The sequence below is a fragment of the Macaca nemestrina genome, chromosome X, assembly GCF_043159975.1.
Source record: "Macaca nemestrina isolate mMacNem1 chromosome X, mMacNem.hap1, whole genome shotgun sequence".
In the NCBI taxonomy this organism is placed as follows: Eukaryota; Metazoa; Chordata; class Mammalia; order Primates; family Cercopithecidae; genus Macaca; species Macaca nemestrina.
This window is the reverse complement of record NC_092145.1, coordinates 48402529-48419347: the sequence shown is the minus strand read 5'-3', so window position 1 is coordinate 48419347 and position 16819 is coordinate 48402529. Positions and strand designations below refer to the sequence as shown.

Sequence of the window (16819 nt, the reverse complement as noted above, 5' to 3'; positions counted from 1 at the left end):
CTCAACTGCACAGTCATTACGAACTGATAAGGTGCCCTTCTACTACAAATTCTAATAGTCTGTGTTAAATCAGCATTTTCTACTTGTCAAAATGCATTCACATTCATTCACCCAGCCTTGGGAATTCGGCTGGGTGAAGCCTGAAGAAAGAAAATGGAGAGACTTGCCTGAGGTCACATAGTTGGTTAGAGGATTAGCCTGGTATTCCTCCCACCCCTTCAGCCTTGCTTGCCTTCATGCCCAAAGACTCCCCAGGCCTGAGCTCGGGCATGGCTGCCCTTTTAGCGTGTCCCAGCCTGCCAAGAGGGAGTGACCTGGAGAGACCCTTGCTCAGGAGCACTGCCAGGGGGTCAGGGCTCCATTTGTACCTGCAAGGTAGGGATGGGCTGCCTTGGGAAGGAGGATGATTTCTGGTTTGCTTCACTGAGTTCACTGTAGGCAACAAATCTGACTGTTTGCTTTGATATGACTTGAAAAAGAGAGTCAAGCATAATGATTATGAGGCAAGCTCTAGAGGTGGCCAGGTTTGGTACCCACGCCTCACTCTGCTCTGCACTAGCACAGAGAGACTATGGATAGGAAACACTTCAGGACAGTGCCTGGCACCTAGCAAGTGTTCAATGAACAGTGACCTTATCATTCGTACATGGGAATCCTTGGGAGGGAGTTGGTGTTGTACATCGCAAAGTTTGCCAAGTTAGACATCTACAGACCTAGATTCCAGGTCTATTACTGCTCAACTAGGGATGTTGGGCAACTCTTTTCATCTCATTGGGCCTAGGTTTCCTCATCTGGAAATAGTAACGGCTGCCCTATTTTTGTAATATGTTGTATTGGCCTTTAAAACATGCACTCTTTCACCTAGCAATTCTATTCTTAAGACTTTGTCAGTATTATGTGCAAAGATGCTAGGTTATAGTGAAAATGAAAATAACAAAATGTCTAGTAGTTAACAAATAAATCATATTTTATATATAGAATGCAGTGCAGCCATGACAGAATGATGTAGTTCTGTGTTTTAATGGACATGGAAATAGGTCCATGATATGTTATTTACAAATGATGGAAGGTTACACAAATTGTAGGTATAGTGTGATTCAATTTTATACAACAAATCCCATCGATATCTTCTACATCAAAATGTTAGCAATGATTATCTCTGGCTGGTGGCATTATGAGGACCTCTATTTTCTTCTTTATAGTTCATTTTCTGAATTCTTTTCAATAGCACCTAGTATTTTTCTACTTAGAAAAAACAAGAAAGCTTTTTTGCATTGGGAGAGTAAAGCCAGTCACTGCACTCTACTACTCCACAGCACGTTTTTGTTGTTATTGTTGTTGTTTGGATTTTTGTTTGTTTGCTTTGCTTTTTTGAGACGGAGTCTCACTCTGTCACCCAGGCTGGAGTGCAGTGGTGTGATCTCGGCTCATTGCAACCTCTGCCTCCCGGGTTCAAGTGATTCTCCTGCCTCAGCCTCCCCAGTAGCTGGGACTACAGGTGTGTGCCACCACGCCCAGCTAATTTTTGTATTTTTAGTAGAGACGAGGTTTCACCATGTTGGCCAGGCTGTTTTCGAACTCCTGACCTCAGGTGATCCACCCGCCTCGGCCTCCCAAAGTGCTGGGATTACAGGTGTGAGCCACTGCACCTGGCCTTCACAGCATTTTTGAGAGGTTTAAATGACATAGTGCATGGCACTGCCGTGTGTGGTAAAAAGGAGAGCCCTGTCCTTATGCTGGCCTACTCAGTTCCACCTTGTAGGACCTGCTCTTTGAACTCAGAGTCTGAAGTTACAGTACCCATGTTTGCCCTTGAGCCTTGGGACCAACCTTAGGGGTGGGGTAGGGCTGAGGGCCTGCCAGAGAATCATGCTGAGTAGAAAAGTCTGTGCGGCTGCAGGCCATGCAGGGCTGCTTGGGCACTGGCTCACCAGGACTGTGTTTATGCAGCTTACTCCCCACTGGGCTTCAGGGCTGCTAGCCAGGGACATCTAATTGGTGGGACAGAGCCCCCTCCTCTCACCACCCTCAAAGCAGGAATGTTCTGAATTCCTTCTTGGGCCAAATCCCCTCCCCACAAGACCTCTCCTGGGTTCACAGAGGTCACCACACAAAAGCCCAGCTGGAGTGGAGTTTTTGACAGAAAAAAACACACACACACACAAAACCCACCAAACTTTTTTTTTTTTTTTTTTTTCCTAAAGTACCTCAATCTTTCCCAGCCTCCAGGGGTTTAATTCTGATCTGTAATAAGTCTCTGACCCACGGCTCAGATTTGCAGATGGATTTTGCAAAGCTGTGGTTAACGATTAGAAATCCTTTATCACCTCAGCCCGTGGCCCCTTGTACTTCACTCCCCTCCCTCAGGATCCCTTTCTCCCTCTCCAGGGGCATCTCCCCCTCCAAGGATCTGCAAAGAACTGCCCTGTAAGTATCTCCATCCTGATATAGTTGCTGCCTTTTAAATTCACCGAGGTGGGCACTCTTCCTTCCTAGTCACTATCCATTCACCCCATGGTGGAACCAGGCTGGGCCAGTTTGGGTTTCTGAGTGAAGGGTATGGGAGGGTTGGGTTGGTGGTATTTGTTTCCTCAAAGCTATCACAAAGATTCTAGTCTTTAAAACTTCAGGACCAGAGAAAGCACTCTCCAAATCAGATATTTTCTGGTTTGGGGGGGTTAAAAGGACTGGGATAAAAATTGGAGGAAGGGAGCCACACTCTGCCTAAGTGTAGGGGGCTGAGGAGGGGCAGAAGGGGCACTCCCTCACAGCCAGTTCCAGTGCCCTCCTTGGCATGAAGGCTCAGGGAGGTAACAGAAGGTGAGTTCCTAAGTGAAGTCATAAAGTTTCCCCATGAAGCCCTTCAATAACTCTCCCCCACTGGTCTGCAAGTCTGTCATTAGAAATTCCTTCTTTGGACTGAGGCATTACTCTCTTCAAGTGCCCTCTCTGAAAATGAAGTTGGAACCAAAACATTCACAGCACTTCTGCCTGAGGAGATTGTAGGCGATTTTTGTTTTCTAAATTCTGCCTTTTTGTGTTTTCCAGTGTTCTAAAGTGAGAATGCTTTACTTTGATAATCAGGACAAAAATCAACTTCCTTTTCAAACAATTAGAAAATCTCTCAATCCAGCTGCAATTCTCTGAACTGCCATCAATCAATTGATGCAGAAGGAAAGATGAACTGCACTAAGGACAAACTTTTGAGAAAGTAGAGCCTCGAGGGAATGGCTTTGCCACATACTAGTGCCCTTGGCAGCTGGAAGTGAGGTTCAGAGAAGGGGGCAAGTGTCTCAGATTCTTATGAGGGGCAGGGAGATCAAGAGATGGAGAAATGAGGCTGACTGACAGAAGAGGGCTGTGGTGGCCACCATCAGCCCCAGAAGGCCACATCAGTTCCTTCCTTGAGCCTGGGAACCCCAAGTGCCTGTCCCATGTACTCTTAGGAGGGTACTGCCAAATAAAGAGTACCACGCATAAGACTCTTGGAGCAAGAGATGGGGAGAATAGCAGGGAAAGTGCCCAGGTGAGAACGGGTTAAGTCAGGAGCTGCAGTCAATCTTGACCCTCCTAATCCTCTCCTGCAGCTCCAATCCCCCCACTAGGGAAGATTAAGTAAGGATCCTAAGTTAAACTTTCTTGCCCAGTCCTTGGGCCATGGAGTATGTTGGCCCCATGCCCAGAAGACAAATTCAGCTGGCAAGGCCTAGAGTCTTCTGTACCTCCAGAACAGCCAGTACTTGACTTCTAGGAGGATCCCTCAAAGAGAGGTTTCTATTAAAGCTGGCTGCTTCTAATAACAGCTCTTCAGTCTTCTATATTTGTCAAAGTGGCTTCCTGTCCCCATGCCTTTATTTGAGACTCAAAATCTTGGAGATGACAAACTAGGGCCTAGAGAAGCTATAGGACTTCCTCAACAGGTTCCAGGCAGAACTGACACAACAAGAAGCTAGATCTTGTGATTCTAACACCAGGACCCCGTCTGCCCTCACCTCTACTGCTCATCAGACAAACAAAACCCTGGCTGAATCCAGCCTGGCTCACCACCCAACCATTTGCCATTTAACTGGTCTTCCTAACCCTGGTGGAAAGCTGAACCCATCACTCCACGCCCCCCGCCCCTGCATGGGGCCATTTTTGCCACTCGAATAAGCTTCAATAACTTGTTCTTCCTCCTGCCTGGGCATGCTGCTATGTCAAGTCAGACTCTAGAGATTCTAAGCCTCAGTAATGGCATTTTCTTGACTCTGTCCTCTCCCTCACCCCAAAATACTTGCCTACTTACTACTACTTAGGACAGGCTCTGGGGAGAGGCTTTCCTCTTGGGGACACTGTTGATTCCCTTGAGAAACTCAAGCTTGGCTCTTCTGCTGCCATCCCAGGAAGGCTGAAGCAGGAGCTGCTCCTCTGGGAAGCAGTAAGTAGGTCTTCCCCCTGAAAACCTCAAGGTATCTCACTAATTCTCACTGAAAGCTCAGATACAAATAGGAGGAGGAAGAGAAAAGTACTAAGCCCAGCCTGGGTGAGCAGCAGGGAGGGCCCAAGGATGGTTTCAAGGCAAGGATGCGTCCTGAAAGATGATTTGCAATTATCCAAGCAAATGGTGGATGGTAGAATAGCATGCGTAAGGGCTTGGACACACAGAGAAAGGCAAAGTCAGAGAAATTCAAGTGCTTAAGTTTGGCTGGATCATATGTGTATGTATGTGTATGCATAAAGCATGAGGTTGGAGGTTAATGGTGTGAGATGAGGCTGTGAAGAAAAGCAGGGGTGAAATAATGGAGGGCTTTCCTGGTTTCCTGGGCTAGCAAGTTTGAACTTCATCCTGAAATACTTAAGAGCTCCTGAAGATTTTTGTTGTTGTTGTTGTTGTTGTTGTTGTTTTGTTTTTTGAGACAAAGTCTTGCTCTGTCGCCCAGGCTGGAGTGCAGTGGCACAATCTCAGCTCACTGCAACCTCCACCTCCCGGTTCAAGTGATTCTCCTGCCTCAGCCTCCCAAGTAGCTGGGATTACAGGCACACGCCACCACGCCCAGCTAATTTTTGTAGTTTTAGTAGAGACGGGGTTTCACTACATTGGCCAGGATGGTCTCAAACTCCTGACCGCATGATCTGCCCACCTCGGCCTCCCAAAGTGCTGAGATTACAGGCGTGAGCCACCGCGCCCGCTGAGCTCCTGAAGATTTTTAAGCATGGCAAAAGGTGAGGTGAGAGTCACAATTTGATTTCAACTTTACAAAGATCTTTGACTACTGGGTGGGTAATTCATTAATGCAGGATTGGGGCAGAAGTGAAATTAGAGAGATCAATTTGAGGTGTCTATGAGATTTCCAAATGGTCAAGCAACAATGGTTGCATAGTCTGAACTATGGTTTGGGCAGTGGCAACAGAAAGAAGTAGATGGATTCACGGTCTATTTCTGAAGGCAGACCTGATGGTACGTTACAATTAATTATATGTCAACAAGAGTGAAAAAGCAAGGATAACTGGCTTGGGTTATTAACTGGATGATGGCCCCACTGAGGTAAGGAACACTGCATGAGGAGCAGTTTGGGCATGGGGAGAGAAAGGGCAGATGATTCCAGCTTTGCAAATGTTGAATTTGAGGCCATTAAAACATTCAGGTAGGGCCATTCCAAGTAACAGTTAACTACACAAATCTTGAGCTCAGGAGAGAAATCTGTGGCAGAGGTATGAATTCAGGAGTCACTGGCATGGAGACAGAGTGGATGAGATAACCCATGAAGAATGTGAAGGATAAGAAGAGCCGTCTAGAAGTCAAGATGAAACCCTGAGGAGGCTACAGGGGCAGAGATAGATAGTTAGACTTAAAGAGTGAGCAGCAGAAGAGGAACTTATAAAGGAAAACTAGAAGAATCATTTTGAGAAGTAGGTAAAATGGAATGGTGCTACAGAAAACAAGGGAGAAGATAGTTTTATGAAGGAGAGAGACAAGGTGAGATGACAGAGATATGATCATTGAATTTTGGAACAAGAAAAGAGTTGATAACTTTGGTGAGAATATTTTCAGTGGAGGGCTAATGGTGGCAGCCAGACTGCAGAGGGCTGAGCAGTGAGTGGGAGGGTGAAGAAGTGGAGACATCAATAATGAATTTGGCTTAAGGATCTTGACTGCAAAAAGAATGATCAAGATAGAAGTAACAGCTGCACAGGGAGGAGGTAGGGTAGGGAGCTCAAAAAGTAGTAGTAAATATTTGAAGTAGTCATCAGAAGGGTGCTTACCAGGGAGAAGTAAAAGGATTTCCAAGCAGCACTGAAGGCCTCAATGAGATGCACAGTCATGATCAGGACAGGTACAATTGTGCCAAGGTTAGCAATAAGAAACCAATGTCAAGAAAGACTTGTTAATGAGTGACGGAGGTGAGATTCAAACTATGTCTCTCTCCATTCATCAAATGTTTATCAGCTCCTGCTCTGCAGTGCTTTGCATCAACACTGGCATTGGTGTTTCCAATGCTGATGAATCGTATTGACTATCAATCATGTGCCCAATGCTGTGGAAGCGTGATAGACATTTAATATATATTTTTTCACCCTCAAATTGTTAGGATTTGGTTGAAGAGATGAAATATTCCACAAATATATATATATTATAAATATATATATATAATATACATTATATATATGGCGAAGCTCTGCCCTCTCTCTCCCCCTTTACCTATTTCTTCCTCTGATCCCCCATCTCTCTCTCCTTCTTCTTTCCCAACATTGGGCAGCACTTCAATGACCCTTACACCGAAGCGTTATTGACTCATTTGGGAAGTCCCTATATTTTAGTCATATGGAGCCCCTCAAACCTCTTTGCCAACTTCATTCATTCATTAAGAAGATAGTTTTTGAATTGCTGCTCTGGGTAAAGCAGTGTGTAAGGCACATGAGATACAGAGATAAATAAGATACAGTCTTGCCCTCAAGGAGCTCACAGGCTAATAGGGAAGAATAAGGGTTTAAACAGGAAATTGCAACATAATGCAAAATGTACTATCTCTGCCTCAGTTTCTTCATCTATACAATAGGGATTATTAGTGCCTACCACAAAAAAACTTGTGATGATTAAATAAGTTAGCACATAAAAAGTGCTTATAATGGTCCCATAAAAAACACTACATAAGTGCTACTATTACTATTATTATTATTATTATGGAAGTAAACACAAGATACTGTAAGAATAGACAGGAGGGGTACTTGACCCAGGCTAGAGTAAGAGACATCTGCACTGAATCCTAAAAGACGAGAAGGCACTAAACAGAGGAAGAAGAATACATTAACACTCTGCATAGAACATTCTGTTCTATTTCTATTTGGGAGCAAAAGACCACATGGCATGATTGAAGACTGGAAGTAATTTAGTTCCACAATGGTATAGACTATGAGGAGGGAAAGGGCAAGAGATGAAGCTTGAGAGGTCATGGAGTACAAGCAAGTTTGGACTTTTACTTTTAGCAAATGGGGAGCCATTGGAATGCTTTATGTAGAGTAGTGACTTGATCAGATTAATGTGTTGAAAGATCACCTTGGCAATGATGTAGAGAATGAATTGGGAGAAAGACCAGTTATAATCCAGGTGAAAGAGAATGAGGAGGTCGTGTATGGTGGCTCACGCCTGTAATCCTAGCACTTTGGGAGGCCGAGATGGGCAGATCATTTGTGGTCAGGAGTTCGAGATCAGCCTGGCCAGCATGGTGAAACCCTGTCTCTACTAAAAATACAAAATTAGCTGGGTGTGGTGGCATGCACCTGTAGTCCCAGCTACTCAGGAAGCTGAGGCACAAGAATAGCTTGAATCCAGGAGGTGGAGGTTGCAGTAAGCTAAGATCACACCACCCCACTCCAGCCTGGGCAACAAAAGCAAAATTCTGTCTCAAAAAAAAAAAAAAAAAAAAAAAGAATGGTGAAACTCTGAACTAGGGAAGTAGCAGTGGAAATGGAGACAAAGGAACCATAGATTTGAGGTATATTCATAAGGTAGAACTGGTGGGACATAGGGACTATAGGATGCAGGAGGTAAGTACAAGAAAGATGCCAAAGATCACTTTCCAGATTTTGGTCTGGCACAAGGGGACGGATAGAAGTATCATTCAGTGAACACAGGGAACCCAGGGAAGAACTGTTTGGGGAAAGCTGCATGGGGGAGGTGATGAGTTCTCTTTTGGACATGTCAAATTCGAGATGTCTATGAGATTTCCCTGTGGAGATTCTGACTAGGTGATTGCTCTGCCAGTCTTGAAGCTCAGAAGGGTCTATCCTGGCAATTCAGAGTTGGAGGGTCAGTGGATGGGTAGTAGATTAAGTTATGGGGGCAAGATGATTTTGCTCAGGGACAGAGTGTTAATTGAGAAAAGGATGGACTTCTGAGGAATACTCACATTTAAGAGATGAGTAGGGAAAGAGAAATCTTGAAGAAGGCTAAAATGGAATAGCCAGATTGTGGTGGGTTGAAAAAGTAGTGGGTTAGGTCAGACGGTGGCTCATGCCTGTAATCCCAGCACTTTGGGAGGCTGAGGCAGGCAGATTTCTTGAGCTCAAGAGTTCAAGACCAGTGTGGGCAACACAGCAAAACCCGGTCTCTACAAAAAATACACATACACACACACACACACAATTAGCCAGGTGTGGTGCTATGCTCCTGCAGTCCCAGCTACTTGGGGTGCTGAGGCAGGAGGATCGCTTGAGCCCAGAAGGTCGAGGCTGCAATGAGCCGAGATCATGCCACTATACTCCAGCCTGGGTGACAAAGTGAGAACCTGTCTCAAAAAGAAAGAAAGAAAAATCAATGGGTCAGAGGGTCTTATAGAGAATGGGGAAGTGTACCCTTGACCCTTAGTGTCCTGAATCTTGGCAACACTGGGGGCTCCTTGAACACTGCAAAATGTTATATGGCTCTGAGATTCCAAAGCATTGACTCAGATACCCACCTCATGCAAAGCCCTATATTCTAGAGCAGTTTCCCTTTCCTCCGTGGCAGACTCTTGTTCCCCTAACACATGTCCCAGGGAATTTCAAGGCTCCCTCTCAGTCCTGGAACCCTTGTTCCAGAGTGCTCCCTCATCATCCAAGAGGCTGATGATGGGAGCATCTCTTAGGAGACTGGACAGGAAATGTCTGGGCATGTTATACATGCAGGAGGCCTTAGACTAGGCTGCAGAGGGGGATTTGGGCATGGCTGGGAGGATCTGAACTCTCAGAGTATGGACAGAAGGCTTTGCTGCCTACCCCCATCTGCCCTGGAGTAGATTTTCAACATGGGCAGAATGATTCAGGGCTAGGCCACTATTCTCTAGGCCCCTGGAGATTCAAGAGGGCTCTAATAAGCTGGAGTCCAAGGCTACATTCTAGGATCTGTTCCTCCGGATGCAGTCTGCAGTTTGACCTCAGTCTGCAATTGAGGGGCCCTATGGCACTGTTGCTTGGCAATGTATTAAACAGCAGGCCTTAGAGACTAGTACTTGAGTTAACACAGCCACCACAACCGCCACAGCCATCATCACCTTCCCGGAAGGCAGCCACCTGTCTGGCTCCTGGCTTTGTCCAGCTGCCAACCTAAGGCATGTGCCTACGCAGGAGGCGATGACATTTTGGCTCCACGTTCAAAGTTTTTTTTTTTTTTTTTTTTTTCCTTTCTCATGTGTTATTTCTAAAGATAACAAAGGTCAAAAGGCATCCAGCGTTTTCTGGTTTCTCATAAGCTTCTGGTCAATATTTAATCTGGTTTATGGATTTTTTTAGGTCTTCTAGATGCCTTCTTGAGCCTGCCTGTGGCCACCCACAGACACTTGTAAGGAGGAAAGAAGTCAGCCTGGCAGAGAGACTCTGAAATGAGGGATTAGAGGTGTCCAAGGAGCAAGAGCTTCAGCCTGAAGACAAGGGAGCAGTCCCTGAAGACGCTTCTACTGAGAGGTCTGCCATGGCCTCTCTTGGCCTCCAACTTGTGGGCTACATCCTAGGCCTTCTGGGGCTTTTGGGAACACTGGTTGCCATGCTGCTTCCCAGCTGGAAAACAAGTTCTTACGTCGGTGCCAGCATTGTGACAGCAGTCGGCTTCTCCAAGGGCCTCTGGATGGAGTGTGCCACACACAGCACAGGCATCACCCAGTGTGACATCTATAGCACCCTTCTGGGCCTGCCCGCTGACATCCAGGCTGCCCAGGCCATGATGGTGACATCCAGTGCAATCTCCTCCCTGGCCTGCATTATCTCTGTGGTGGGCATGAAATGTACAGTCTTCTGCCAGGAATCCCGAGCCAAAGACAGAGTGGCGGTAGCAGGTGGAGTGTTTTTCATCCTTGGAGGCCTCCTGGGCTTCATTCCTGTTGCCTGGAATCTTCATGGGATCCTGCGGGACTTCTACTCACCACTGGTGCCTGACAGCATGAAATTTGAGATTGGAGAGGCTCTTTACTTGGGCATTATTTCTTCCCTGTTCTCCCTGATAGCTGGAATCATCCTCTGCTTTTCCTGCTCATCCCAGAGAAATCGCTCCAACTACTATGATGCCTACCAAGCCCAACCTCTTGCCACAAGGAGCTCTCCAAGGCCTGGTCAACTTCCCAAAGTCAAGAGTGAGTTCAATTCCTACAGCCTGACAGGGTATGTGTGAAGAACCAGGGGCCAGAGCTGGGGGGTGGCTGGGTCCATGAAAAACAGTGGACAGCACCCCAAGGGCCACAGGTGAGGGACATTACCACTGGATCATGTCAGAAGGTGCTGCTGATAGACTGACTTTGGCCATTGGATTGAGCAAAGGCAGAAATGGGGGCTAGTGTAACAGCATGCAGGTTGAATTGCCAAGGATGCTCGCCATGCCAGCCTTTCTGTTTTCCTCACCTTGCCGCTCCCCTGCCCTGAGTCCCCAACCCTCAACTTGAAACCCTATCCCCTTACCTTAAGCCAGGCCTCAGAGGATCCCTTTGCCTTCTGGTTTACCTGGGACTCCATCCCCAAACCCACTAATCACATCCCACTGACTGACCCTCTGTGATCAAAGACCCTCTCTCTGGCTGAGGTTGGCTCTTAGCTCATTGCTGGGGATGGGAAGGAGAAGCAGTGGCTTTTGTGGGCATTGCTCTAACCTACTTCTCAAGCCTCCCTCCAAAGAAACTGATTGGCCCTGGAACCTCCATCCCACTCTCGTTATGACTCCACAGTGTCCAGACTAATTTGTACATGAACTGAAATAAAACCATCCTACGGTATCCAGGGAATAGAAAGCAGGATGCAGGATGCAGGATGGGAGGACAGGAAGGCAGCCCAGGACATTTAAAAAACTAAAAATGAAAAAAAAAAAAAAAAAAAAAAACAGAACCCATTTCCCAGAGCACTTTCCAGAATTCTCTCATATTTGTGGGCTGGGGATCAAGCCTGCGGCTTGAGGAAAGCACAAGGAAAGGAAAGAAGATCTGGTGGAAAGCTCAGGTGGCAGCAGACTCTGACTCCACTGAGGAACTGCCTCAGAAGCTGCGATCACAACTTTTGCTGAAGCCCCTGCCTCACTCTGGGGCACCTGACCTGGCCTCTTGCCTAAACCACAAGGCTAAGGGCTATAGACAATGGTTTCCTTAGGAACAGTAAACCAGTTTTTCTAGGGATGGCCCTTGGCTGGGGGATGACAGTGTGGGAGCTGTGGGGTACTGAGGAAGATACCATTCCTTGGTGGTGGCCAAGAAAGAATAAGAACCTTGCTATCTAAGAAGCCAGGTGGATGTGTGCAGTGGCTCCAGTGGGTGTTTCTACTCTGACAGCGACAGGCAGCCCCCTAGAAAGTCTGCAGGCGTAATGGAAAATCAGCTCAACTGAGATCAGGCCCCCGCAGGGTCCACCCACAGAGCACTACAGAGCCTCTGAAAGACCACAGCACCAAGCAAGTCCCTTCAGATTCCCCCACTGTCCATCAGAAGATGTTCCAGAGTGGCTAGAGGGCATCTAAGGGCTCCAACATGGCATATCCATGCCCACGGTGCTGTGTCCATGATCTGAGTGACAGCTGCACTGCTGCCTGGGATTGTAGCTGAGGTGGGAGTGGAGAATGGTTCCCAGGAAGACAGTTCCACCTCTAAGGTCTGAAAATGTTCCCTTTACCCTGGAGTGGGAGTGAGGGGTCATACACCAAAGTATTTTCCCTCACCAGTCTAGGCATGACTGGCTTCTGAAAAATTTCAGCACACCTCCTCGAACCTCAGTGTCAGCAGAGAGGGCCCATCTGTTGTCTGTAACATGCCTTTCACATGTCCACCTTCTTGTCCATGTTCCAGCTGCTCTCCCAACCTGGAAGGCCCTCTCCCTTAGCCAAGTCCTCCTCAGGCTTGGAGAACTTCCTCGGCATCACCTACTTCATTGAGCCTTCTCTGATCACTCCATCCCTCTCCTACCCCTCCCTCCCCCAACCCTCAATGTATAAATTGATTCTTGATGCTTAGTATTCACAATTTTTGATTGATCATTATTTGTGTGTGTGTGTGTCCAATCTCACAAGTACATTGTAAACCCTTCGGTGGGTGGGGGCCATATCCTAGACCTCTCTGTTTCCCCCAGAGTATCTGTAACAGTGCCGGGCACACACTAGGTGATCAATAAACACTTGTTGATTGAGTAACTGTCTTACTGATTAAAAGGGGCCCAGAATGGGCAAGTGAAACTCGAGGGATTTCGCCTAAGGGGAGGGGAGGGTGGAAACTGGCATTTCTTTACACAGGGTGGATAGACAATTCTAGACCTTACTAGAAATAATTAGAAAGCATGACAATCTCCTCCCCAAGGCAACTCCAACCTCTTCAACTTCCCCAGGGCTCTTTCCTTTTCATAACAATTGTTTTCAGTTGTTTGCTAAATGATGATGTATTTATTCCTTTCATTCTCTGAACCACTATCATGAGGAAGGTGAAATGGATCTAATCATCTGCATTTGGCAGATGGGGAAACTAAGGCCCACACAAGTAAATAGATTTTCCCAGGGCCACAAAGATAGTGTTAGTTCCCTCAGTCTCCTGACTGCCAAAATAGGACCCTGCTGATCCCACACTATTCACAGCCAATAGAAGAGCCTTCTAGAGGTCCCTAAGCTGCCTGAGGAAAATAACTCACAGCCAGCCAGGTAACAAGGAGGGCACACAGGCAATCCTGGTCGCCCATGAGGACAATCTGGCAAATCATCAAGTGTACCATCTGGAACTGCCCTCTCCTGCTATGCTGGCCAGCCTGGGCCCCGCTAGCTGCTCTACCAGGAGCATGCCAGGCTTACATTGAGTAAGACACAATACCTCACTTCCAATTCCCCTAACTCTGAAGGTGTGGCAGTTCGGGAGACCAATGATTTGGCCCTGTTCTACCCTCACTAGGAATTAACAAAGCCCCATTCATAAGGGTGTTCACTGTGGCAACACTGACAATAATGGGGCCCTACCTGATTCAGCTTAACCAGCCCCTGGATCTAGAGGGCCTCAGCACATAGCCTGTTGTATCAGACACTACCCTTGCACTTCTGAAGTGAGCCTTCTTTGGTGCAGAGACTAGAATGTCAGCAACCAAATCCATTTAGAGGGAATGGCAGCAGGCAGGAATAAGGGTAGAGAGAGAAGGCTCCCTGGGTAAAAGCTTAACAAGAAGTCATGTCTCTGGTCTGGCACCAGGAACCCCAGAGCTCTTGATTGGGGGCCACTGGAGGTTGGAAGATAAAACCACCTTGCTGGCTCTGCTATGCTGAGTAGGCAGCAATCTGGTATGGGCTCTGATGACCTACCATCTGGCTGCTAAAGCACTTGCAGATCCACTGATTTTACTGCATTCTCTACATAATCCAGTGAAGTGGGTCTTTTACAAGAGACAAAATGGAGGCCCAGATATGTGAGTAATATCACTCAGGTCAGTGTCAGAGTTTGAACGTAAGCTTAGAAAGTTCTCACAGCAACATAGGCCCAGCATTCTGGTCTCAGAAGGTGTATGAGGACATATTGCTCTTCAAACTCTTGCAGGCTTCGCGTCCCTGTCAGTCACTGGAATATAAGGGCCTTTGCTGGATATAGAGCACAGAGCTTCCCTTCATCTTAGAAGGAGGCTGGCCTGAGGGATCCTCCTACATTTGTTAATCTGGGAAGTTTCAGTGGAAGGAGTTAGAAGTTCATCCTCAACCAGAAAAGCCAGGGAAGACCTAACAAAGAGCAACTGTTCCCTCCAGCTGGTTAAGCAAGAAAGGATTTGCTCTAAGTAGTTTCCTAGAAATATTCCCGACTCCTGGGTCCAGGGCAAACACTTTTCAGTTCACCCCATTGCCTTCCCTCATAAAGTAATTTAGATTAGCCACAGACCTAGGGGATAGTGAAGGCCACTATGTTTAATGCTCCAGCCTCATGGCTCTGACCCTTGCACAAGGAGAGATGTTCTGCCCTCTCTCATTCCTCTGATAATAATGTGACTCATATTTTCTCCCCCTTGGAGCCCTAGTGACCCACTGCTATGTGATCATTAATGGGGGAAGGACTGAAACTGGCTTCTTAGTGGAAAGGCAAGCTCCAACTTTCGGAAAGACCTTTGTCCAGCTATTCAAACAGCCATCTGCTGGCCAGCCCACACTCACTGAACTCTTACTCTGTGTCAGGAAATGTGCAAAGGGCTTTGAGGGTGATGAGAGTGAACAAGGTAAAGTTTGTACCCTGTAGAAACTGACAGCTCATCTACAGGAGATAAGACATGGACACCTAACTGTGGTACAAGGCAGCATATGGGCTGTCCTGTGAAAGACATGACAAAAGTGACATAAAATAGGGGTGTCAAGGGCTGATAAAAATAGTCTTGTAAGTCCCCTTAAATTACAATCCATATGAAATGAGGGCCTGCCACTACATGAGCTTTTGGGGAAAGCATGATGAAAACTGCTTCTTGCAATGGAAGGACTCTGGGAAATTGAGCAATCGGGTGGAGAGGCAGTGCTAAGGAGGTAGCAGGGATATGCTGTGCAGCTAATCCGGAATCCTTCTGAGTTTGCCTCACAAGACCCTTATGTGACTTTAAAAGGAGTGACCCTGGGGTTCAACCTCTCCTCCCTCATCTCCTTCCCTTGCACAAGACTTTGGAACTTGCTGGGGGAAGCACAAGCAGTGCCCATTCAGGTAGCCAGGGGCCTTCTGTCTATGGACCAGAGGAGAAATGCAGGTGTGGGAGAAGGGAGACAGGCAAGAGAAGAGCCTCGTGCTAAAGGAAGGTGATGAGGCCTGGCAGGGCCAACTCTGTTCCCTCCCACTCAGCCCTGGGCCCACGGACAGGGGATTCTTTCGTGCCTGCAGCAGCCCACTCTGGGACACAGAGGCCCAGGCTGGGAAGTGCATGTGCTTCTCCTCAGCTGGCTGAAGCCTGGCCTTCACCCAGACTGGTCTCCCTGCTCAAGCGGCTCCCAGCTTTGATGAGAAATTCTGTTATCTCAAGAGGGAAAAGAACCTCAAACAGGAAGTCTAGCAGGTTATCTCTCTCTTCTGCCCTAAGTGGTGGCTCACTATATGCTGTGATGTGATCATTGATAAAATATTAACAGGCTGTTAACAGACACAGTAATGCAGCGGCTATATTCTGACCACTTCCTCCCACCCACAGCCCACCACTTTCCTGGGAACTGCAGCTCAGGAATTTCCTGTTAACTCTCACCTAAAATTCCCTGCTCTGGGCTTCATCATCCCCCGAGACAAGCAGCAGCCTTTGAGCTTGATAAAGCAGGAAGCCACCATGCAAGGGCACATCATCAGGTCCATTTTAGGAGAGAGCTGCTGCTTTCCTGTCCTCTCTGAAGTCCTATTCCTCCAGAATGGCAGCCTCGCCACTTTACGGGTCACCTCCTCGGGAGTTTTGAAGAAGTTTCTGTTTGAAAATTCTCATGACCTTGTGGAGATAACACTGAGAACACTCACATGCTTTAAAAAAGATACTGAAGAGGTTAATGGGATGTGAAATGAGATGCCAAACGAGTACGAATAGTGTGGCGGACAAGCCAGCATTTGAGTGGTAGCTCCTATTCTCCACCAGTGCTTTCGGAGTCTGTGATATTTGACCAAGTTCTGCGTGGGCTGCTCAGGAGAAAGGCCAGTTAAACAAAAACTACAAAGAAGAGGCTGGGCGCAGTGGCTCACGCCTGTAATCCCAGCACTTTGGGATCATGACACGAGGTCAGGAGATTGAGACCATCCTGGCTAACATGTGAAACCCTGTCTCTACTAAAAATACAAAAAAAAAAAAAAAAAGAGCCAGGAATGGTGGTGGGCACCTGTACTCCCAGCTACTCAGGAGGCTGAGGCAGGAGAATGGCATGAACCCAGGAGGTGGAGCTTGCAGTGAGCCGAGATCATGCCACTGCACTCCAGCCTGGGTGACAGAGCGAGACTGTTTCAAAACAAACAAACAAACAAACAAACACCTACAAAAAGAAGATGCTCTTTGCAGCCTCTTCACCTATATTTATGTCTGGAAATGCCCAATGGAACACAAGAGGATGGATCAGCATCCCCCACAGAGGGATATATCTGATGATACTGTGAAGACCCTACTCCCTTGGTTTAAAGGCACTGAACACTTTGGTTAAAAAAGCAAATATATTGGCTGGGAAAAGAAACACGTTCAGCCACAGATCAGGTATTAACACCAGCATTTGCACTAGTTTCTCAGTTTAGCCTAAAAGGAGCCAGAAAAGATGAGTTCAGTGGGTTTAAAAAATAGAACCAAAATTCAGAAACAATGGACACTGGAATTTGGGGGAGAAGGGGACTTCTCTGAGTAACACACCCTTTACCAAAATGATTCAATAGCTTAAAAATGGAAGCAAGAT

The 16819-nt window shown here is 47.0% G+C and overlaps 1 protein-coding gene across 2 annotated transcripts; it reads left to right on the top strand.

Annotated features, from left to right (window-relative positions):
* Window positions 1–9748: 9748 nt before the first annotated feature.
* Window positions 9749–16165, top strand: LOC105490437 (claudin 2). 2 transcript variants are annotated; one of them, XM_011756043.3, is made up of 2 exons: window positions 9749–10608; window positions 15598–16165. In XM_011756043.3, the coding sequence occupies exons 1-2, from the start codon at window positions 9926–9928 to the stop codon at window positions 15650–15652; spliced, it is 738 nt and encodes a 245-aa protein (XP_011754345.1). In that variant the 5' UTR covers window positions 9749–9925; the 3' UTR covers window positions 15653–16165. The 2 variants fall into 2 exon arrangements, with proteins under 2 accessions (XP_011754345.1, XP_011754346.1); XM_011756044.2 differs by lacking the exon at window positions 15598–16165 and adding an exon at window positions 12270–12610 and having other exon boundaries at window positions 9751–10608.
* Window positions 16166–16819: the final 654 nt, after the last annotated feature.